This window comes from Sceloporus undulatus, chromosome 3 (assembly GCF_019175285.1).
Source record: "Sceloporus undulatus isolate JIND9_A2432 ecotype Alabama chromosome 3, SceUnd_v1.1, whole genome shotgun sequence".
In the NCBI taxonomy this organism is placed as follows: domain Eukaryota; kingdom Metazoa; phylum Chordata; class Lepidosauria; order Squamata; family Phrynosomatidae; genus Sceloporus; species Sceloporus undulatus.
The window spans coordinates 218,059,158-218,083,269 of NC_056524.1; the positions used below are offsets into that span (position 1 = coordinate 218,059,158).

The following is a 24,112-nucleotide window of genomic DNA, read 5'->3' on the forward strand; positions in this document are numbered from 1 at the left end:
CACTAGACTCAGTGGGACTTGCTTCTGTGAGAGATTTATGGGGCTGAGCTAAAATGTACTGATGTATATTATAATCTAAGACTATTTGTGAGTTTAACTGCATGTTTATATTTAATATGAATGTTCTTAAATATAGAAATAGCAATTGAGAACAGAATACACACAGCTAATAATTATTGAGGTCTTAAGAGGAAAAATAGGGGAGTCTTAACTCCCTCACTTCTATTGCCATGGACCCATTGAATCAATGGAAGAATAGTAAATCGCCCTTTAAATTGATTCAGTGACTCTACTTTGGTTGGGAGTAGCAATCCAACTTTGGTCAGTGATTCACTACAACATTAGTTCGTGGCAGCTGATTCTGTGATCTATCGAGATCAAATATAGTTCTGGTGTGAGTATGCAGCTTGCCCCTAAACCTCAGAGGAGACTTTTTTTCAAAGCTTACAAAAAAGTAATGAATTCTGTTACTCATACAGTGTTTAAAAAGTTGCTCATTCCTGTTACTTGTAATGATGGTGAAAAAAGTCAATTTGTTATGCTGTTTCTTTCTTTTTCATTAATTTCTGTTACTTTTAGGAGCGGAGGTACCTTAGCATTGATAAGAGGCTGGCAGAAAAACCTTAGAAGCTTACTTTCAGAATGTCGCTTAAAACTGTTATTCATTACTAGAGATTTGAAGGCCCGGAAGAATCCCTGGGGAAAAAACAGGGGGAAAGAATCAGGAAAAAAATTGAAAAAAGGAAGAAGAAAATCAGTTATGGAATGTTTTATTTTAGTATGATTCAGGGGGAAAAACGGGGGAAATAGTTTTTTCCTGTTTTTTTTTTTTTCCAAGCCTTCACATCTCTACTCATTACCAGTGCTGTAAAATTGGTAGGCCAGACTTTCAATTCACACAGCAGAAAGGAGTCAGATTCAGAATTGAAAGTCTGGTCCACCAATTTTACAGCACTGGTAATGACTCCGACTCCTTCAAAAATAGCAAATGTGTATTAATTAGTAGTGACAATTTTATTATAGTGAAGTGGTAGCACAAAACATTTAATCACCACCCCATAAAATTTCCAACTTTCTATGATAGATATATTTATTTGTTTAACTATTCTGAACAAGAAAAAACAACAACCCTAAACTACTATGAAAGTAAATATGCAAAATGATAGGCATTTAATATTTTGTTTTTTTCAAAGCTGGAGTTGGAGTCAGTACATTTCTACTAACTCTGACTAATTGATTTTGACTACGACTCCAACTCCATGACTATGACTTCAGCTGCAGAGCCCTGCTCATTATACCAATGTAGTAATAGTGTTCTTATTTGTTATATTATTTTTAAAATGTAACTTGTTATACTGTTCTTACTCACAAATTAGCAGTTATAAGCAACAGCATTACAGTACTTTCAACTCATATGTCTGCCTTTTAAAAATGCAATTATTTTGACTGCTGAAGCCATTCCGCAAAGATTGCAATAACAATCCTCATGTACAAGGTGTTGGTTATTACCTTTAAAGCCCTAAATGGCTTGGGTCCAAGCTATCTTAGGGACCGCCTCCTCCCGTACAATCCTCCCCGCGCTCTCCGGTCCTCTGGGAAGAACTTACTGCAGCCTTTAAAATCTAGGCTTGCGGTGACCTCCCAGAGGGCGTTTTCTGCTGTCGCCCCCAAACTCTGGAACAACCTGCCGGATGAGATCCGTCAGTTGACATCATTAGACAGCTTTAAAAAAGCTGTCAAGACGGATCTCTTCCGGCAGGCCTTTCCAGATTAACCATCCCGGCCTGGGCTCCCTGATCCCCTCTTTCCTCTCGTGGCCCCATCTTCAGTGATGGTTGAGGATCTCCAGAGGGATACCAGGGTTTTTAGTTTGTTTTAATTATGTTTTATGTTTTGATATTGTGTTTTTAATCTGTCATATTTTTTAATACTTTCATAAGGAGGGGAGGGATTATAATGTTTTTAATTTTATATTTTACTCTGTTATATTTAATGTTGTCAACCGCCCGGATTGGTTCACCACAGGGCGGTATACAAATAATTATTATTATTATTATTATTATTATTATTATTATTATTATTATTGGGTCCCATATGATCCCAGTCCCAAGGAAGAAATTACCTTTATTATATCTTGCATGTGGCATGTAGATGAGTGTGGATGAGACTCAAGCAATTTGTGTTTGGTCACATTGCTAGAATCTGTGTACCTAGACACTGATGTTAGTACATGGAATAAATAAATTTTCTTAGGTCTGGGAACTGGGTAAATTGCCTTGGATGGGGTTCTATTCCCCCTGAATGAGGAGATGCATAGCATAGGAGTTCTCCTGAATCCATCATGGCACTGAAGATGCAGGTAGATTGTATTGTTCAGAGGGAGAGGCAGATCACCTTTGACTGGCATGCCAGCTACAGCCTTTCCTGGACGGGGATAATGTAGCTACAATAGTTCATGCACTGACTAGACTACTATAATATACAGTATTGACTACATGGGGTTTCTCTTGTAGATTATTTGGAAAATTCAGCTAGGGCAAAATGCAGCACCTAGATTGCTGAATGGAGTCCCATGTAGACACTGTATAACACCAATCTTAAAGGAATAGCACTGACTGCCAGTGCACTTGTGCTCTGAATTCAAAGTGCTTATGATGACATTAGGAGCCCTAAATGACTTTAGACCTCAATACTTTAATGAGCATCTCCCCATACATACATTTGGTAAATTAAAATGCATGTAAATTTCATTGATTTGGTGAGTCTACTCATTTGAAAATAAAACTTGTCTTTAAGCTAGTGAGGTTTAATTTTGAATATGCATGCATGTGATTGGACTATATTTTTCTCTGCCTAAAAGATAAAGTAAAAGTGGAAGTAAGAGATGGAGCTGTACTTTACATTTACTAATAGTATTTGTCATTGCAGGTATTTTCCTCATTGACAGAAGACTTGGATCATTTGACCATGCTACCTGCCCTTTGCTTCTCCACCATATCTGAAAGTCAAGCAGCAAATTGAACAAAATATTCAATGGAAACCCATTCCTTTCTTTTTCTTTAATGGATTGAACCTCTACAATTCTACCTCAAAGGTTCTTTAAAATTGGGAGAAGGGAGCAATCCTGAAACAGTACAGTACTCTCAGGATGGACTACAGACCTTCAATAGTAAATAAGTTAAATGTAGCCAGTATACATAAAATAAGGCTTAGGCATTTCACTGTCCATGTTCACTTTCTCTAAGACTGATTCTGGACCTGCTGACTGTGTGACAATAGATTGCCTTTACAGCATTGTAAAATATTTCTTAGGAGAATCACCTCAGACTTTCTGTGCATGTGTAATGTATGTGCAATTTGAAGAGAGGCTATGTGATTGCATCCTTAATTCAGCTCATAGTTTAACTAATTAAAATTCACAATATGGCAGCAACCTACAGGCGTGTCGTAACAACAGTGAACTGTTACAGCAGTGTTGTGATAGATCGTCGACTGCAACATGCTGTGCATTACTGTACTGGGGCATGTCAAGTATTCAAGCAAGGATTTATGTGCATAGTGGCTCACCACAGCATTTGTGCTGAGCTAATTAAGGTTCCTATGCCCAGTATTAGAAGTTCAGATGTGACCCACAGGCTTTCAGTGCCTGAAAATTCCCTTGCTTTGAGTGGGGATGAAGATTATCACCAAATCTTTCCCAGTAATCCAAGAATTAAAAAGGGGTCTTCTATTCAAAGCACTGGAAGTCTGAAAGATATCACAGGAGAAACTATAAATCTTGCTAGTGGAAAAATAAAAGAATTTTCATTTGAAAAACTAAGAAACTCTTCCAATCAAGTGAGTTATAGAAAGGGAAGAAAAGTAAAGTCAGATCCATTCAATAGAAGATCATTAGATTTTGACTTGATCTATGGACATTTCAGCAATGACGAAAATTCCCCCCCTCTATTTGGTCTGTCACATAAGTCCTCTCCTGATGAGAAATGGCAGGTCAGAAGCACCTCAGTAGAAGAAAATGTGAATTCTACAGTTCCCTCGTCTTTGCAGACTTTCTCTGAAGATAGTTTTATTACACAGATCTTGGAAAAGCACAAATTAGATGGTTCTTCTAGTGGGGACATTAAGATGTGCCTGGACATCCTTCTAAAATGCTCAGAGGACTTGAAGAAGTGTACTGATATAATAAAGCAGTGTATCAGGAAGAAATCTTCAGGTAGTGTTAGTGGAGGAAACGGTAATGATCCTGTGGCCAATTCTGAAGTGATCTATATGAATTTAATGACAAGGTTTTCTTCTTACCTTAAAAAACTGCCTTTTGAATTTAGGCAGCCTGGGCTTGCTGAACCTGGTGATATGGTAGAACTGCTTACCAGTTTGTCTGCTTTTCAGCAATCTCATTTCCCACCAGTATTTAGCAGTGAACAGCCACCAAGATATGAAGATGTAGTATCTTCCCCAACCTCTATGACTAGGCAGTCTTTCACCACAGACTTACAAGGATGTCACATTAACAATAATGCCAAGTCATCAACCAGACCTACCCAAATCCCCAATATAGATTTGTCCTCAAAAGTTTTGTATGTCAGCAACCAGAATGACAACTTAGGATCAAGAAATGATCCTACTTCACCACCTCAGTTATTATCAGTAAACTCATCCGACTGCATTTCTCCCACAGATACTTTGTACATTGTAGAAGAATCAGATAGAGAAAAGGTATTAGGGAGTGTATCAAGTGACAAGAGTAGAGCAATACAGGTAAATTCAGAAAGCAGCCCACAGAAATCTGAAAGGGCAGACCCTGCTCTAGATCCTACTAAAACATTACCTACTGCAGCACAGAACTCAAGTCCAGCAACCTCTACTAGTCAGGGCCTTGACTGTACTGTTCAGACTTCAAAACGAGAGCTGAGACAAAATAATCAAGAAGAGATAGATAAACTTTTGTTGGATTTGGAACATTTTTCACAGAAAATGGAGGCTACTTTAAGAGAGACTACCATGAAGCAGAGTGATGCTGCATGTTTGAAAGATAGTAATCTATCACTGACTCCTGACAGTAGAGGTAAAGCCTGTTCACCTGCAGATAAGTGTGCCTCCCCCTCTTTATCAAAACTCGTAGAAACCAATGGACATAAAATGGAAGAAGAAGATAAAACTCTTTTACTCCGTATCCTTGAAAGCATAGAAGACTTTGCTCAGGAGTTAGTAGAATTCCGAATGGGGAAAGGAAGCTTATCAAAAGAGAAGGAAGTAATGCACATTCTTCAGGAAACTTTGGCCACGCCGTCCATCACAGCTGTTCAGCAGAACTACTCTGGTACAACTACCAAGGAAGCTATACCAGCATTAATTCAACAGATGCCAGAGGTTGTCAAGGTAAGATTGCCATACAATGGATTTCCTACACGATGTTGCTACAGTTCTGTATAGAAAACCATGCCATGTATGCATCTCCGGTTTTCACTCCATATCATATACTGTGGGAACCTGTTAACCAATTCAGATCTCTCACTGTGTGTTTGGCATGGCCAAATAGTAATACAGTACATTTGTTATATCAGAAAGGATACACAAGGGCTGTCTACAGCTAATACTGTTTAAGACCCTTGGAGGTATCCTTATGCATGTACTGAACTGTAGAGCTATCCTTACCTATGAATATATGTCCATTTTTAAATATTCTGCCAAGTCATGGTAAATTTTTTGCTGTGCCCCAAATTATGTCCTGACAAAAAAAGGGTGATCAGCACTGCTGCAGTAGATGTATCCTGTGACCAGTTTGGTGTGAGTACTGCAGGCTCCAACTACATAGTGTCAGATATTTGTCGTCCTTCCCAGTACCCAGTGCATATTGGTAACTCCTTTTGACATTATTTTAAATTGTTTTTAGTACATGAAAGCAGTATGATTATGCAAACCTTTGCAAATGAATTTTTTCCAGTTGGAAAACTGAGTAGAAGTTGCCAGTGTAGTCAATTTCACATCTCCTTTGAATAATAAGAGAATGGAGGAAGTGGTTAGAGTTAGAAATAAATTAGTGAGCATGCTTTTTCCATGGAAGGACTTCCTCTATCCTTTGTTCTTGCCTTCTGATTGTAGAATTATCAAACCGGATTAGGAATTGTGCCACATAACATGAAGTTGTTTCCATAGCTCGATATAAATAATTGTCGGGCTTCAGCCACAGCTTTCTATCTACTCTATGTGACTTCAGATTTTGGAAATAAATCAGACAAGATAGTATTAGTAAATTTTGGATAAACAAATGGTTTTAATTTTGATCTTAAAAATAGCTTTAATATAATTTGATATTTTAATTCAAAACTATACTTGCCTCCTTTTCCTGATGAGATCCTTACTCGTGGCATTAGTATTTAATCTGACTGTAGATTTCTGTTGTGTGATTTTAATGGAAAAGGAAACAAAATCCTGTTGACAGATTTGATATTTAGGATTTCCAGAATGAACATTTTGCCAGTTCTGTATGCAGCAAAATACCTTCTTTAAATATCAAAATCTCAAATATGAAAAACCACACATTTTTAGTAAATTGTTCACTTGTATACAACACTGTGGAAGAAGAGATTTTTCAACAAATGTTCAAAGTCTTGTGAAACAGTGAGGTAATAAACATATGAGACCGAATTTACAACCTTTCCCTTGATCAGGGTTGCCAATATGAACAAGTCTCTCTCTCTCTCTCTCTCACTCTCTCTGGGGTTGAGTTCTGGAGCAAACTGTAATTGCGGGTAGTCACAGTCTTTGTGAACTGGAAAACAAAACTCTGATATGTACAGGAGTGTCAATAATTATTAATCTGTAGGGCTTAACTAAGACTTCTTTATTAATATCTATGATCAGTTTTTATGAAGAGTATCCACAATCAAGAATTTCTCCTTAAAATAGAGCACACCCACCCCAAAAAAAACAGAAGACCAAAATTACATTTCAAATTTAAAAAAAAAACCTACATATACACATATGTTTTTTAAAAGTTTGAAATATATATAAAAATAATACAACTCTACTTAATTTGCCTTTATCTCAGGGTGCCATCCTGCCCCCCCATGCTATTTAACATTTACATGAAGCTGCTAGGTGAGATCATCCGGAGCCATGGGGAACGGTGTTATCAGTACTCTGATGACACACAAATCTATTTCTCTATGTCTCCGACTGTTGCCGTAATTAAGGATGGCATCTCTCCTCTGGATGCCTGCCTTGGGTCGGTAATGAGCTGGATGAGGGAAAACAAACTCAAACTGAATCCAGAGAAAACTCACAATAGGTACCCCAAGTCCGGGGAGGGAGATTTGTCAACCAGTCCTGGACAGGGTCACACTTCCCCTAAAGGATGAAGTTCACAGTTTGGGAGTACTCCTGGATTCGTCGCTACAATTGTCATCTCAAGTAGATGCAGCAGCCAGGAGTACTTGGTACCACCTTCAGTTGATACACCAACTGCGTCCCTACCTGGACCAAAAGGACCTGGAAGCAGTGGTACACACACTGGTAACCTCTTGTCTTGATTTCTGTAATACACTCTACATGGGGCTACCCTTGTACCAAGTTCAGAAGCTTCAACTGGTCCAAAACGCGGCAGCCAGATTGGTCACTGGTTCGTCCAGGTTTGACCACATAACACCTGTTTTAAAGTCTCTTCACTGGCTGCCAATTAGCTTCCAGGCACAATACAAGGTGTTGGTTATTACCTTTAAAGCCCTACATGGCTTGGGCCTGAGTTACTTGTGGGAACGCCTCTCCCTACATAATCCGCCCCGCACTCTCAGAATAACTGGGAAGAATATGTTAGAATATCAATCAACTAGGTCAGTGATGGTGAACCTATGACACTTGTACCAGAGGTAGCCCTCAGAGCCCTCTCTGTGGGCACCAGTGCCATCACCCCAGCACAAAGTTTACCAGAGTTTGTTACTAGAAAGCCAGAGGGACATGGCACTTTGCAATAAATAAGTGGGTTTTGGGTTGCAGTTTGGGCACTCGGCCTCTAAAAGGTTCACCATCACTGAACTAGGTTAATATCGACTTTCCAAAGCACTTTTACTGCAGCTGCCTCAAAACTATGGAACAGTCTCCTGGAGGAAATCTGTCTTATTGCCTCCTTTGAGGCATTTAAGAAGGCACTTAGGATGGAACTCTTCCAGCGAGCTTACCCACCCGACCTTGTACAAGAGATACCCCCCATCCCTTGTTTGCTGCATAACTCTATTGTATTGCCACTTGATGATGAGTTAGTTTTAATATTAATTGTTTCTTATTTTATCGATGTGTTTTATGTATATTTTAGTGAACTGTAATCCTGCCTCGATCCATCTGGAAGAAGCGGGAAAATATACATAAACTATTATTATTATTATCATCATCATCATCATCATCTTCTACATTATCTATTCCATGGGGTATATTGATACAACTGGATTTCTGGATTAATTGGCCTTCTTGATAATTTTAATAATCTAGTGCTGATTTGTTGATATTATGCAAGAAGTAAGCCTTTTATCTTCTGCAAATTTTCCAAATTGTAATCTACTTGAAAAATGAGTTTCATAAAAAAAATAAGCATGAGTGATTAAACAGATGTTTTGAAAATTGTTTAAAGAATTGTTTGATTATGATTGATTTTGTTATCCAGGACTTTGACACCAGCAAAAAGATATATGCAGCACAAACTAAAGCACATTTATTATGAAATGAGTTCCATTAAATTCAGTACAAGTTCTTTTTTGAGTGAGCATGTGCAAACATTTTTCAGTATGGAAGGAACGTCCAGCCTGATACCCTCATATAGGTCTTTGGATTTAAGTAAACACCTATTTTTTCCCTGTGGTAAAAAAAGAAAGGCAAACAACTAAAAGGGTTCCAAGTAGTTTAGCTCATAGGTCTAATTAGGAGAATTTATGCTGCTAGATTGGGTCCTCATAACACAATTTTTCACACAGTGATAGCGTACGTTTTTACTTCCAGCTGATGGCTGTTACTTTGCACCTCAGATTTCACCTCTGAAGCTCATAAAATAAGGACTATCTGGGAAGGTGATATATTTAGCTACTTCTGCAGTACGTCTAACTTTAGCACCACTGGTAGTGGTGGTGGGTGCTTCCTACAATACCTCTGCTCCATTACAAGCCAAGGGCAGATTGTCTGACTGTCATGTCGCCAGCAGGGACATAGATTCTGGTGTAGATCATGCCTCTTGATAAAGAATTGAGAAGAAGCATCAGAGATATTCATGATCAGGGATCGTTTTAATGTTGACTAAAAGGTTCCTTGGCCATAGGGTAGGGTACAGTGGCCGAAAAATTTTACTGTGAATGAGGAGGCAAGGTATGTTTCAGTTAGAATTTCTTGACTATAAAAGAAGTAAACCAAGAAAGTAGCTCATTGGAGCTGAAGTAATCTCCCAGAAGAACTCATTACCTCTGTTGGGAAGACAAAAATTTCCTCAGGAACTAACCAAAATGATGATCAAGGAAACATCTCTGCGAAGGGACCCAGATTTACGAGGGGAGTTAGCTTTCCTTGCAAAAGGCTGTGATTTTGTTCTTCCATCCCGATTCAAGAAGAGGTTGAAGTCATTCCAGCAGGCCCAGGTTTGAATGTGCTTTTCTTTTTCTTCCTCTTTGTAACTTTTTATTGGATCATGGGTTGGAACTGTGTCTCTCTCATAGCCTTTTCTATTTTCAGAAGGTTATTTGCACCAGATACCCATAGGTTTAAAAATAGGCCTTCTGAGCTTAGCACACAGATGCCCTATTGGTAAACAAGAAGAAAGTCCCCAGAGGTATTTTCCTCTTGAGGACAAGAATATTAACATTAATGAAGATTATTGACTAATTACATTTTTCCTGCTGTTTGCTAAAGAAAGGAAATGCTCCTGTGTGTTTGTGCACTGCATGTGTTTTATACTACATTCTTTACTTAGTAATTCTAAATGTCAGCTGCACTAGAGAAGCTTTGTTCTGCTTCACTGCTGAAAATATGCTTTAAAGGTTAAAAGAAAATGGTTACAGAGAAGGGCATTTGCGATTGTGCTTCACTATTCCACACATTATCTCTAGCTGTTGAAGTGCTTATTGATATTAAAAGAGCAGCAGGGTTTTTAAAAACTTTGTTGCTGATATGTATGCAGGGAGAATAAGCATCAAAGAAGCACCACATACATGTTTTAATACTGTTTGCACACCCTGGTTTGCACAATACTGGTTTAAAACATTAGCACAGTCTGTTCCCTTGTACCTTAATTACTTTTATTTCTTCATATTTAGAGCCTCTTCTGGGTGGTGGGAAAGGGTTCATAGGTTTTCATCACTGCATGCATTCACCAAGTCATTCTGTTAATTTAATCTACCTCATTGTCTTAGAATGTAACCACTTCATAGTCCTTGAACTTGTTATTTCTTGAGTTCTTTACAAGGGTATTTTTTTAAAAAAAAAATAAATTGCTTCAAATATATTGAGATATGGATGAATGTAGAGGCGTCCTGCTACAATGTTGTTCAAACTCAGCATTTATTAATAACTATCATTCCCAGAAGAATCAAGTCTCTTTGAGAAATGTGGAAAACTACTTCAAGTATGAGAGGTGTGGCAAAATGCTTTAGAATTGTGAAACACAAAGGTGAAATTAAACATATGAGGCATACTTGTGTGGCCACTCCTTTTCAATGTTTGGTGTTCTTCAGTACAGCTAAAGAGCAAGGCCACTGTAAGTGTAGGCTGGATTTTTAGTTAACCCATCACTTTCTATACGCCAGAGAAATCTATACTTAACAGCAAATATCTTAGCGGAAAATTTCTTAATATACTTGCTTGGGTTGTACACGTCTGGTTCAAACATCACAAAAATACAGAAAAATAAGAGCTGCACAAAACCTGCAGTGTGTAATAAGGCAAATGATGGTCACAATTTAATATACTGAAATAGATACATGTAAGCAGAAGTTGGAAAAGTTAGGTTTTCCCCCTTCTAACTACTGTCAGAATTCTGCAGCCAGAATTGCCACATGAACCATAAGAAACAAAGATGAAGAATCCCAAAGTGCTGTGTGGGCGTGAAATACTGACTGCTAGGAATGCCTGAAAGCAAGATAGCTGAGGGGACTAAAGCTAATTTGGAGCCAAAATCCAGTTTTTAAAAAAGCCAAAAGAGAGGGGTCTTTCAAAACAACTATGAAGGAGAAGAATTCTCTATTTTTCCATCAACAGACATTCAGCCCCCATAACACAGATGATGGGAAAGAGGAGGCAGCAGGACACAGCCTGACTGGGAAGCAAAAGACAGCCTTGCTGAGATATAAGGAGCATGGAGCTCTAAAGCAGGGGTAGGCAACCTATGGCCTGCGGGCCGAATCCGGCCCGGCGAGGCCTTGCGACCGGCCCCAGCCTGTTCCCGCCGCCGATTGCCACCGGGGCCTTTGGCCTCTCGCGTGAGAGCGCGGGGCCTTTGGCCTATCAGGAGGAGGCAGGCAAGGGGGGCAAGTGGCGGGCAAGCAGCGGGCAAGGGGGAGCAAGCGGGGGCAAGCGGCAGGCAAGGGGGGCAAGCGGGGGCAAGCGGCAGGCAAGGGGGAGCAAGCGGGGGCAAGGGGGGGCAATTGTCTATAGAAGCCTCAGAAACATGCATTTATATTAACATTTTTTTAAAAATCAGTAATTTTTTTTGTGTGTCCTCCATTTTTTATAAAAATGTTCTCCATTTGAAATTTTTGTCCTACATTTGTCCCGGTTTATTTATTTGTATAATTTTCAAAATTATTTAATTATTTATTTTTTGGCTTCGACCCCCCAGTTGTCTGAGGGACAGCAACCTGGCCCCCGGGTCAAAAAAGTTGCCTACCCCTGCTCTAAAGAGAAAGGGACAGTCCAGAGACCAGCATCTTAATCATTGGAGCTCTGTAGTAAAAATCCTAATATAAACTTTATAAGTAAAGATATATCCTAATTAGCTCTGTACTGGGGACTCAGGCCTCATTGGATGGAAACATGCTCACTCCCTTGAGGAGCCTTGAATCAATACTGATTTGGGAACAAATAAAGTAGATGCAGTGTTAAGGAAATACTACACTGAGACTGATACTATGCAGAGAAAGAAACTTCATTATTTCAGCTTTAACTGTCTGTATACAACTAGCACTACCAGCTATCCAGACTTTAGTATTTGCATTTTCATCATACCATTTGGATAAACATAAATACAGTTTATTTTTGACACTTGCAAATGGTGTTGTGTTTATTTTAGTGGGTTAATATTTCTTACATTTCTTTTTCACATTCTGTTGTAGAAAAGAATAATAATCATATGTATCATTTTTCTAGGTCCAAAATAAACAAGAGAAAAAACCTGTGACTCCATCCCCATCTCCTGCAAACTCAACGGTCAGCCCACAGTCGCTCCTGCCAACAAATAAAGTAACTGTTGGTGCCCCTTTGTCCATAAACATTCCACGCTTCTACTTCCCCAGTGGACTGCCGAATGTCTGTAACAATCATGAGGAGACCATTATGAAGGTTGAGGCAGCCTTTTCAGAGTTTGAAGATGAGAGAGCCCCCCTTAATGAAATGGGGAAAATTGCAAAGGTAAGCATCATTATTCTCATCATTCTGGGTTTGAAGGACTGTTCAAAGATAAAACACCAGAATGTCTGCCAGCAAATCTTACAGTAACAAATTTAGGATGGCATAAGCTTTTGTGAACAGTAGGCTATACCCATGAAAGATTATGTCATAATAAATCTCCTGGTCTAAAATAGATGCTTTTGACTGATTATTTCTAGCTAGCATAGCCAAAGGTAGCAGATTATGAAACCTGCAGCCCAAAAAGAAATGGAGGGTCACCATTGCCCACTCAGTGTCTACAAGATGCCACAACATTGTTGTTTTACTGCAAATGGCTAGTGTGGGATTCATTCAAAGCTATAATAAAAAACATATTCAGAAGCAGCAGCTGACAATTAGATGAAATTATTAACAAATGCATACATCAACCACAATCTGTGGGGTGGCATCCAAAGGTGCTCAAGCTTAAATGCAAAGCAGTGTGCTTATCTCTGAATGGGCATTGGGACATACTCTTGTGAAACTTGAATTTTTTATTGACTAGGTTACTTTCTTGAAGCATACTTATCTACTAATGAGAGCAATAAAAGCATCAGTGGGTTGTGTGGTGCTCTGCTGGATAGGAAACAGCAAGGTAATAAGTAGTGAAAGTGCCTAGGATGAGTTTACTTTCTCTTCAGGATTCTGTTTAACTAGTCCTTTGGAAGCATGAGGCATGATAAGAGTTCTAGTTGTCAGGCTTTGTACCTTCACACAACAAAATCTAAATCCTTCTTGATTAGGTTATTATATGTGGTTTTATGCTCTTTTCTTTTATATTAATAAGTTATAGGGATTGTTTTGGTGCACTTTTTAGTATTTTAGCAGTAAGAATAGTAATAGTAAACTGAGGGCATTGTGGTGTACTAGTCTGAGCATTAGAGTAGGACTCTGGAAAACAGGATTTAAATCTCTGCTTAGCCATTGAAAAACAAAGGCTGACCTTGGACAAGTAACACTCTCTCCACCTTAGAGACAGTCACCATAAGTTGGAAGCAACTTGAAGGCACACAATAACAACAAAATAGTAAACTTATTTGAGCTTACTTACATTTCTGCAGTAAGAGTGATCCTCTATTACTGCATTGTAATATAGAGATTAATTTTTCCAACATCAATAGTTGCTGCTAGGTTTCTTCGTTGGCCTAAAATAGATAATGACAAAGTTTTTCTCCCTATAGCACCTGAGTACCACTCTCTAGGAGCTCAAAGCAATTGCAGTCTGTAAGACAAGCATTCCTGTCAGTTTGACTTCTGTAATTTTTCTTTTAAAATTATTAGAAGTTTTCCAGCACTGAAGTCTATATCGTCTTTTAGAAACAAACAATTAAACAAAATGTTCCTCAGAACCAGGGATATGGAGAAAGGCAGGAAACAAAGTATGCTTTTAGGCAAGGCTTTTTATTGTACAGTCACCCTCACTTAAGCATGGAATTTTTTGTGAGGCCCAGATTACATCATATTTAATTTGTAACCTTTCCATGTTTTTCCATCATTGCTTTCATCTTTTTCTTTCCACACACACACAAAAATCCATTAAGGGGGGAATAAGAGAATAGCTGCACATTGCTTCTTCACTGGTAATTCTAGAAGCTGTCTATCTGGAAGTGCCCACAAACACTTAAATAGTAGGTTTCCAACCACATGATCATAGATATGAAAGAAAACACTTGCCTCTTTGCCTTTAGTACTTTTATTCCTTGATGAGACAGGCATTTGTGTGTGTGGTGTGAAACCTCAGGAAGGCAAAGCCAGAAGCAGCAGCATGTGATGCCTTTTGCTCAACTGTGCACTTTTTTCCCTTGCTGAACTTGAATTAGCTTTTTTATTTTCCATGGCCCTTCACATGGTGACATACTTTAAAAAAAAATTAAATGATAGTTGCTAATAGTGATCAATAAGACACATCCTTGTGGAGAACATAAAATATACAACAGTCATGAAAAGACCCCTGTCTGTGCAACTTTGTGGGGAAATGATGGATGGAGGACTGTGTTCATGGGTAACATATCAGTTCTTGCAGTGTAGTTCCTTTGATTTTCCTGACTGTCATCACTCCCACCTTCACTCCTTCTATTCCTCATGGGGACTATTTTTAGCAATTTTGATGATGGTGGGAATAATTTTTTTCAGCTGGTGCTGGAAATTGCCAAAAAATAATCCAGGACAATAGAATGATTGACTGGATACTCAAAAAACCCACAACCTGCCAAATAATTTACCCTATCTGGAGGAGCACAAATGCCTCCTGCATGGTCATCTGTCAATTTAAAAAGTCCCAAAATTGTATTTAGAGTGCCCTTTTTATTGTTTACATGTGAACATAATCACTAAGTTTTAAAAGATTAAGGGTCATATATTAAATCAGGTTTGCATGACAACAAGATCCACTGAGCTAAAGAAAACTTCAGAGTAATCAAATAAACTATTAGGCTGTAAGTCTATTATGTTAAATTCAGAACTAAAATTACACTTCGTTTTAGTTTTCTTTTAAAAACATGATTCTGCATTTAATTTCCTATTATTCATTTTATTTTCTCATACTCAAAAAGAACAAGTATACTTTCTCCAGGCCATTAGCTAACTAGATTCAATCTTAACCTGTTTATAGATATGCTGCTGCCCCCTGTATTGGAAAGCTCCCATGTTCAGTGCATCAGGAGGAGAGCGGACAGGATTTGTATCTGTACATTCATTTGTAGCTATGTGGAGAAAGTGAGTACTCTGTGTGAAAATCTTTTTTGTAGAAAAAAAGTGTTTGTTTTCTCTGTTTCAGCTGTGTACATTAAGCGCAACGTTTACAAACATCATCACCATTTCCCCCTGTAATATATTCCTTTATTTATTTAAATACATTTGTCCGTTCATCTGATAAATCTTGTATTCATACAAGTTTTCCTGTATGTACTCTTTTACCTATTCTCTCTCTGTCTCTCTCTCTCTCCCCTCGGGATGGATAGATAGATAGATAGATAGATAGATAGATAGATAGTATATTACAATGACAAAGAAGTTTATATTTTGATTCCAGTACATGCATTCATATACATTTCTTAGTGGCATCTAATGAGTTACTCCAACAATGCATTATTTTCTGGGGCCAACAACAATAATAGGTAATGGCCTTGTTCCCGCTTTAACTTCTGCTTGCTTTTCCAGAGCAACATTTCAAACTCTGGAAAAAGCATGCTTTTGTTTCTTTGGGAACTAAAAATATAAGAAGTACTTTTACAGTCTTATTTTCCTTTGCAGGATACTACACAACTGTCACGATGATGCATCAAAATTCATTTGCCTTTTAGCAAAACCCAACTGTAACTATTTGGAACAAGAAGATTTCATACCATTACTACAGGTATGTATGATTTCCCCTCAGCTGTGCTAGCCTAGAACTGATGTTGCAGAAAATGGGCGTAAATGTGGCTGGGAGGATGCTGCAGTACTCCTTCTCCCCTGGCATTTATTGGCAGCTCTTGAGATAAGAGGTGGATTTACCACTCTATTCCTTCCTATCTCCCTTTGGATTGTTCTGCTGCCTAAATAAGATGAAATGTGGCTTTTGTGATGCTGTATAATTTAATTTACTTTAATAATGTAATTTAATTTTGTTTACTTTTCTGCATTAAACAAACTGGAATATCTTTCAGGATATAGTGGAAACACACCCTGGACTGACTTTTCTAAAGGATGCTCCAGAATTCCATTCCCGTTACATTACTACTGTAGGTTGGCTGCATGTTCACTATATCTGTAAGCAAAGGTTTATGATATGTTTTGAGCTATGCCCAGTATTACCAGGAAAATAATGCAAGTTGATAGCATTGTAATGTTTGCTCCAATTATTTCATTTTCTTTAGTGTCCTGTTTGCTTTTCTACTGCCATTGCTAAATTATTCATAATGGTGGTAAGTAATCCCAACTGATTTAAGGTCACGCCGTACTTCTGAAGCATGGCTTTGAAGATGACTAACTGTAATTGGTCCAAAATGCAACTGTTAGTTTAATAACTGGGAGTGGTTTTGGGGGGAAATATCTTGCTGGAGCCTAAACCGCTGGCTTCAGTCCTGGGCTTATTTCCAAGTACAGTTCAAAGTACCAGTACCTCTCTTTGGATCCCTGAATGCCTAAAGGATGGATTACACCTGCAGCCACCTGACTGGGCACTGAGCTCATCTTTAGGCATTTTATCAAGCAATATGGCAGGCAGTTGAAGAATGGGTCTTCTCAGTTGTGACATCCCACTTCACAATTTTCTTGCCAGGGATGCTTGCCTGCTGCCTGCCATAAAGGTTTTCCAAAATGGACCTTTCTTTATTTTTCTAGGGTTTTGACTGTAACTTGATAAGATGGTCTTATATTATTCTTTCTTCTATTGCTCTACTGATTATTGTTTAGTTATGTATTTGTTTTAAATTTCCATTTTATTTGACTCACCCTAGAAATATTTGCTGAAATGTGGTATTTGCATTCATTGATAGCTTGTTCACAGGGTATCATAAGGCAACTTTATCTGTCTGCCACCCTCAAGTTCTGTAGGATAACTCCCACCATTCACAGCAAAATATTTGTAGATTATGGGAGTTATAGTCAGCACATCTGGAGGGTGATGTTTGGGATCAGCTACCATACAAACTGTTCTTGCTTGTAAGACCCTGTTCAACCATGTTTTACAATCTGCCCCGTTCACTCACCAATACAGTGGGTATTTACTTAGGACATGGATCTAAATAAGGCAGCCCATCAGATGCAAGTGTCAGGAGCCCTAGTCACAACAAGGAATGCTGGTTACTGTAGTCCAAAAATATCTGGAGGGCTAAATAGTTGCCAACCCTTGGCTGAATCCAAAATAAGTCCTATCTAGAGTAGACTCACTGAAACAAATGGGACTTAAATTAGTACTGAGTAACAGCTAATTTCATATGAGAGTCAGTTTGATATAGTGGTTTGAGTGTTTTATTATGGGAGAGCAGGACTTGAATTCTTGCTCAGTTATGGAAACCTACTGGGTAACTCACACTCTTCCAGTCTCAGAAGAATGCAGTGTTAAACTCCTTCAAAACGAATCTTGCCAAGAAAATAGGGGCTCCGTAAGTAGGAAACTACTTGAAGGCACACAACACCCACAACAGCTAATTTCAGTGGGTCTTCTATATCTAAGGCTAACATTACATGGCCTGCTCTGCAGTTTCATCAATAGCTATTCTGGGTGAGGGTGGCAGGAGAATATCCTACTTAAATGTACCAGATGGGTCTTTCCATACCACAGCCTGTTGTCTTGGAACCCTTTGTAGGGAATATCATTTTGCTTCATTCTTGATGGCATTAAAATATTGAGCAAAACCACACTTTTTGCTCTCTTTGGCGGGTTACAGACCGCCATAAAGTATGCGCTCCGCGCGTACTAGGGTTAGGAAGGGCCGTATTAGGGTTAGGAAAGGCTTTACCTTCCTCATGGCCCTTATTCCTAGTACACGCGGAGCGCGTCCTTAATGGCAGCGCCCATCCACATGGGCGCCGCCATTTTGAGGTCTTGGATGCATAGCGTCCAAACGTGCTGCAGCGGAAGTGACGCCGTGAGGGTGCGCTTCGCCCCTCGCGGCGCCACTTCCGCGTTTTTAAAAGGAGTGCCATTTTGGCGCTCCTTTTTTGCTGCACCGGGAAGCCTCGCGGTCTGGCCGCTGGGGCTTCCCTCTGCAGTGAATGGCGGCAGCGGGAAAATGGCCGCTTGAGGGCGGTCTGTAACCCGCCCTTGTTTCTCTCCCCTCTCCCCACTCTTTTATGTTGGAAGTTCTTTCAATTTAAGTTGATTTTCTTTTCTTGCTCTGATAGTTGTATAGATTTCTGCTTTTTAGTTAGAGGCACTACTTGTATTTTCATACTTTCTGAATATCGCTTTTGACATGTATTATGGTTTTTAGGAGCTCTGTTATCTGTCTTGTCAAATTGTAATAAAAAAGCTGAATCTGAACATTTTAATAAATTTATAAATCTGTTTTGTAAGATACATAAATCAAGCATTTTAGACATCTTTAAGAATGTATGAATATTTTAGAGATATTTTTTGTAAGGATACAAGACTTAGGGGAGCTTTGGGTTGCATGTTTTTTTTTAAATCTACATTAGTAATAAATCATCTTCTGACTGGAAAATTATTTTGAGACTTATTATTTCATTTTCTCTAGGTTATTCAAAGAATATTTTACACTGTGAATAGATCCTGGTCTGGAAAAATATCACTAACAGAATTAAGAAAAAGTAACTTCCTGCAAGTATGTTAATTATCTGGATTCATATGGGCAGCAAGTATTTCTAACACATTCTTTGTTCCCTCATTCTGTTTGAAGGTTTCAGTTCTGTACTTGGATTTAGCAGTAAAAGTACAGCGCAGTCTGAATAGTTTGGCAGGCTTCTAATTTGGCATAACTACTAGTGTTGACAAAATCAAATCAGATATCCAGAGCATTGCTTTTTCTTGGCCAGCAGACCAATCTTGTACTCCAGTTACACCAGAGGTGGAGGAGTTACTCAAGTACTATGTGAATAGAACAGCCACTTCAACCTACACAAACTCGGTTTAGGGGGGAGGAAAGAAAACCCTACATGACCAGTAAATGACAAAAACAGCATTAAAAAGCAGATATTCCTTTAGTGTCCTTAGCAACACCATCCATGCCAGTCAATCAGGGAATGGGCTGATAATAACAACCACATGTTGCTTCTATGCAAACAAAGCCAGTGAACTGACAAATACTTGAATACAGACAAGGGTTTGAGTTCCTTTATGCTTCTCACAACCATAGGTTTATGACCACAACACACAGAGGGTGAAAGGAGGACCCATTACATGGGTCAGAAACCTATTACATGCAGAACATTACATAGACCAATAACCTGGGCCCTGTATAAACCAGTTTAGTCATATCCAGCAGCTAATTCCTTGATGGTCTCTTATGGTAATCAGATTAGGAAGCACAATTGTATTCTATTTCAGTTTTAACTGGGTCAAACATTGATTTTGCTTTTAAAAAGTCCAAATCTTTTTTCTTTTGTTTATAATAAAACATTAAAAATAGATGCACTCAACCAGTAAAATGTCATCATACAGCAATTTCAAAATAGGGCGCACACATGATAACAATAATTCTGGTATGTTTTTGTGGGTTTAAAAAAATCTTGAAGTGTATATTTAAGTTTCTATATAGATATTTTGCTGTTTAAAGTGAATTGTCAATAATAATGAAATCTTAGACATAAGGCAGCTTTCCAGTCAAATTCTCTGGTACTTCTGGTCAATCTGATTCATGCTGAGCACCTTCTGGTTAGCATAAAACCATTCTCATTTTCTCCCCCAGACCCTAGCCCTCTTGGAGGAAGAGGAAGACATAAATCAAATAACTGATTATTTTTCCTATGAACACTTCTATGTCATATACTGTAAATTTTGGGAATTGGACACTGACCATGACCTCTACATCAGCCAGAACGATCTGGCTAGATACAATGATCAAGGTAAGAGATCATATTCAAGAGAACCACATATTGTTATTACTAGCATAAATTTAATTTTCTCATATATATGCCTTATACAGATTAAATGTGATATGTCTTCTCCTCCAAGTGTCTCATTTCAGAGAGGCTAGGGGGTGGTGACAAGGGATATGGGGTTTTTTGGTTATATTCTTTCCTGAGAGCCCGCTTTCTGCTTCTCCCATTGCAACATAATCATCTTTACAGAGCCAGGTTAAGTTGTCTTTCTACTGCCAGGCATTTCAAGGGATCTGTTTTCAAATGTTGGCATTATGCCAATGGATTATTCCTATAGTTTGTTGTTTTGAGGGAGAGGTATAGTTATATATATTCTAGATATATTATTTTATATATATCTTGTTTTATTTTTTTATAAACTACTGTAAATTCGGTTTCTTCTAAGACATCTTCAATACAGAAAAAGAAATCTAATAAATTAATTATCATTACAATCTGTAATATTGTAATAGAATGAATGGAAGCTTACCTTGGGTTAATGAACATGAGAGGCAGTTGATCTTTCCTGTACAAAAAACTACTGCTTTTGTTGTGTAACAAAAAGGGATTTTTCCAAGAAGTTTTTAAAAATTCTGAATGTTAAAGTCAGCAGAATGTGTGGATGGGCAACAAGAAGCAATATTAAATGGTTTAATATAAACCGGCACAAAGTGTGGTGGTTTTTCTGCACAGATAATTACTTTTGTGTAGAAAAAGTAGGAACAGTTTTTTTTTAACTTGTAGCAAAATACATTCAAAAATTTAAACTATTCCTAACTCTTGTACCTTTATCTACAGCTCTCTCAAGCAGAGTTATAGAAAGAATATTCAGTGGAGCTGTACTTAGGTAAGAACACAAAGAAAAATTAAAAAGGAAGAAAGAAATGTAATCCTAGCAGAAAACAATAGAATGAATCTATGTAATATGGAAATGCCCTTTTCTCCTTGTTTAAGAGTGTTTGCATACATGCAACTTGCATTACATTTGTTTTAAATCTGTTTCTAAGATAAATGTTAATATTTACATTGGCTGCAGCATATATTCAGTTTCTCTTGCAATTTTTTGCTCTTTCATCAGTAGTGGTCAAATATAAAACAAACTATTCAGATGCATTTTGCACTTTCCCTTATTCCTGAACATCTTGTCTTAGAAAATCTCAGGCAGTGAGATTCTGATTTCAGTATGAAAACAAAACAAAACAAAACAAAAGCAACAAAAATCAGTCTGAAATATCACAGCTTGAAAAGGGGACATATATATTATTGCATTATTCACAATAATGGTTTATCATTCAATGATTATAAGTAAGACTCATTATCTGGAGACATTTGCTCAGTTTAAATATTTATATAAAAGCATACCCAGATTCTGAGATAAGAGGGTGCCTTTCATTTCAAACAGGTTACATTTGTGAAATTAGGATGATATTCTTGATCTGAACTTTAAAATGTTCTTTCAAATTAAAAAGCATTGATTTCCACAGAATCAAGGAATGAATGAACACTAACTTTAATACTTTCCGAGGAACTGAAACTTAATTGTTGGCTGCACCCAGACTACAGAAATAATCCAGTTTGTCACCATTTTAAATACCATAGCTCAATGCTATGGAATTCTGGGAATTGTAGTTTGTTTTGGGACCAGAGCTCTCCAAGAGGGGAGGCTAAACATCTCACAAAACTACAGTTCCCAGGACTCCATAGCACCGAGCCATGGCAGTTAAAGTGGTGTCAACCTGGATTATTTTTGCAGTGTAGAAGCAGCCGTTGGTTTTTAAATGTCTAAAAAGTTACCCACACATGAGACTCAATTAGTTCTTGAAATTTAGTTACCAGTACGTTTCTTTGCATGATTATTTAATATTTCACAATATGTATATTCCAGAGGAATTCAAGTAGAGAAAGAGAACCAGATGAGCTATGCAGACTTTGTGTGGCTTCTGATTTCTGAGGAAGACAAAAGAAGCCCAACTAGGTAAGAAGCCATAAAAATATTTAAAAGTAGGTACAGTCAAGTATGTATATCAACGTACATGTATTTACAAGCAGTTAAGATATATGTGATACATTTTCAAGGGCAAATAGCAGCTTGGGTACATTTTCTGCCTTCAGTGATGCCCTGAAATTCTAAATATCATTTTCCAGTGCAAGACATCATATGGGAAACAGTCCAGACAAAGCTTCAGTGTGTGCATGAAAGCCATTTCAATAAAGCTTCTTTGTTAAAACATATTGCTTGTTCCAACCCTACTTAAAACAAATCCATTTCTTTCTTTCTCTAGTATTGAATACTGGTTCCGATGCATGGATTTGGATGGGGATGGCATGCTCTCCATGTATGAACTGGAGTATTTTTATGAGGAACAGTGTGAGAGGATGGAATCCATGGGCATCGAGCCATTGCCATTCCATGATTTACTGTGTCAAATGCTTGATCTAGTAAAGCCAGACATTGAGGGTAAGGGCCATTTAGGCAATAAAGCTTCCCTGTACTGCTGGTGAATTTGAGAAAAGTTATGTAAGTATGGATTTGAACTCTGCAGTTTTGAAGGTTTACGTATAATTTTTCCATTGCTTGTTTAAGTTGATGGCAGTCACAGAACAATGTCCTCATAAGCGTACTTGACCTAAAAAAACAAAAAACCTCACCTGTTCTCCAAAGTCATTGTCTAGTGCTCAAACCACTATAGCACACTGGCTCTGAAATGATGTGTGAATGAGCTCCTCTCCCCTATAAACCTTTAAAGACTAATTGTTTTGTGGCCTGAGGGCTACAGGCCTTCTTGTCTCACTATCACAGAGAATTGCTGCACTACTAATGAGATAACATATGCTGTTCTTGCAGGACGGGTAACTCTGCGAGACTTGAAAAAATGCAGAATGGCTCACATATTTTATAATACATTCTTTAATTTGGAAAAGTACCTGGATAATGAACAACGGGATCCCTTTGCAGTGCAAAAGGTATAAGCTATTTCAAAATGATGCTTACTCTAAAACATAGTAGAGTTTTCCAGTGCGAATGGAAAAGAGGCAAAAGCCTTTATGACATTTCTCATAAAGTATCAAATTCAGTGGTCATCATTATTCCTGCAAAACCTAATAAAAACAGTTCCTTCCTTAAACATATGCCTGATAGCCACAGAAAGTCATGGGTAACATGAGTAAATTAAACTGCAGTGGTTGCTGCAGCTGAATATTTGGGTGAGAAGCAAGAGAACATTGTATTATAAGCACCTGGGACAGTGTTATTTCTGCACTTGAATTTAAATAATTACAGCTTCACTTTCTTGGTACCATCAGCCTGTTAAACATTAGCTTGTTACACATTCTTTTTCTTAAATGACTAACATAGCGCTGGTAAATAAATGACACAGTTTAGAAATTGATTTTTCAGCAGACATGTCCAAGGAATACAGACATAGGAGATTTAACAGAGAGATAATTTATTTTGTATGTAAGCTATAGCAAGTCATTTATCCATTTTGGTGAAAGCAGTTAGATAAAATTGATGGTATTCTTTTTAAAATACCTCACCCTGCAGATTTCAGGGTGGCAAGCAGCAAATATATCATAAAACAAAATAGAATCATAAGATAAACAACAAAATAAAGCACTAAATAAAATTATAGAGGTCAAGGTATTTATTTAGTTCAGATATGTTGGAAAATAAAAATATTCTAGCCAGGTACCAGACAGCATGGGAATCTATTTACAGCTGTTTACAGAACACATTCCAACAACAAGAAATCTCCCTACAGGGTTTTTCTTGTTAATGATCATCAAGTTAACGTTGACTCATGGTGACCTTATGAATGAGAGAACTCCAAGTTACACTGCCATCAACAGCCCTGCTCAGGTCTTGCAGACTTAGGGCTGTGGCTTTCCTGACTGAGGGCCAAAACAGACAGGCAAAAAAAAAAAACTCCACAGGCTTTGGGGTGGCATGGGGGCTTGATGTATGCACAGTGCA

General features: G+C 38.0%; 1 protein-coding gene across 3 annotated transcripts in view; it reads left to right on the top strand.

The window, feature by feature from the left end:
- The window catches only part of PPP2R3A (protein phosphatase 2 regulatory subunit B''alpha), a 39,789-nt gene that overhangs the window by 10,307 nt on the left and 5,370 nt on the right, over positions 1-24,112 (top strand). Inside the window, exons 2-12 of one of the 3 annotated variants that reach the window (XM_042457935.1) lie at positions 2,929-5,379; positions 12,337-12,597; positions 15,227-15,330; positions 15,868-15,970; positions 16,263-16,337; positions 18,798-18,884; positions 19,968-20,124; positions 20,938-20,986; positions 22,025-22,114; positions 22,422-22,597; positions 22,985-23,103. In XM_042457935.1, the coding sequence (XP_042313869.1) occupies positions 3,424-5,379; positions 12,337-12,597; positions 15,227-15,330; positions 15,868-15,970; positions 16,263-16,337; positions 18,798-18,884; positions 19,968-20,124; positions 20,938-20,986; positions 22,025-22,114; positions 22,422-22,597; positions 22,985-23,103 (3,177 nt within the window). In that variant the 5' untranslated portion in view covers positions 2,929-3,423. Of the gene's footprint in view, positions 1-2,928; positions 5,380-8,674; positions 9,615-12,336; positions 12,598-15,226; positions 15,331-15,867; positions 15,971-16,262; positions 16,338-18,797; positions 18,885-19,967; positions 20,125-20,937; positions 20,987-22,024; positions 22,115-22,421; positions 22,598-22,984; positions 23,104-24,112 lie in introns of those variants that run through there. The other 2 variants (XM_042457938.1, XM_042457936.1) reach the window with 2 other exon arrangements.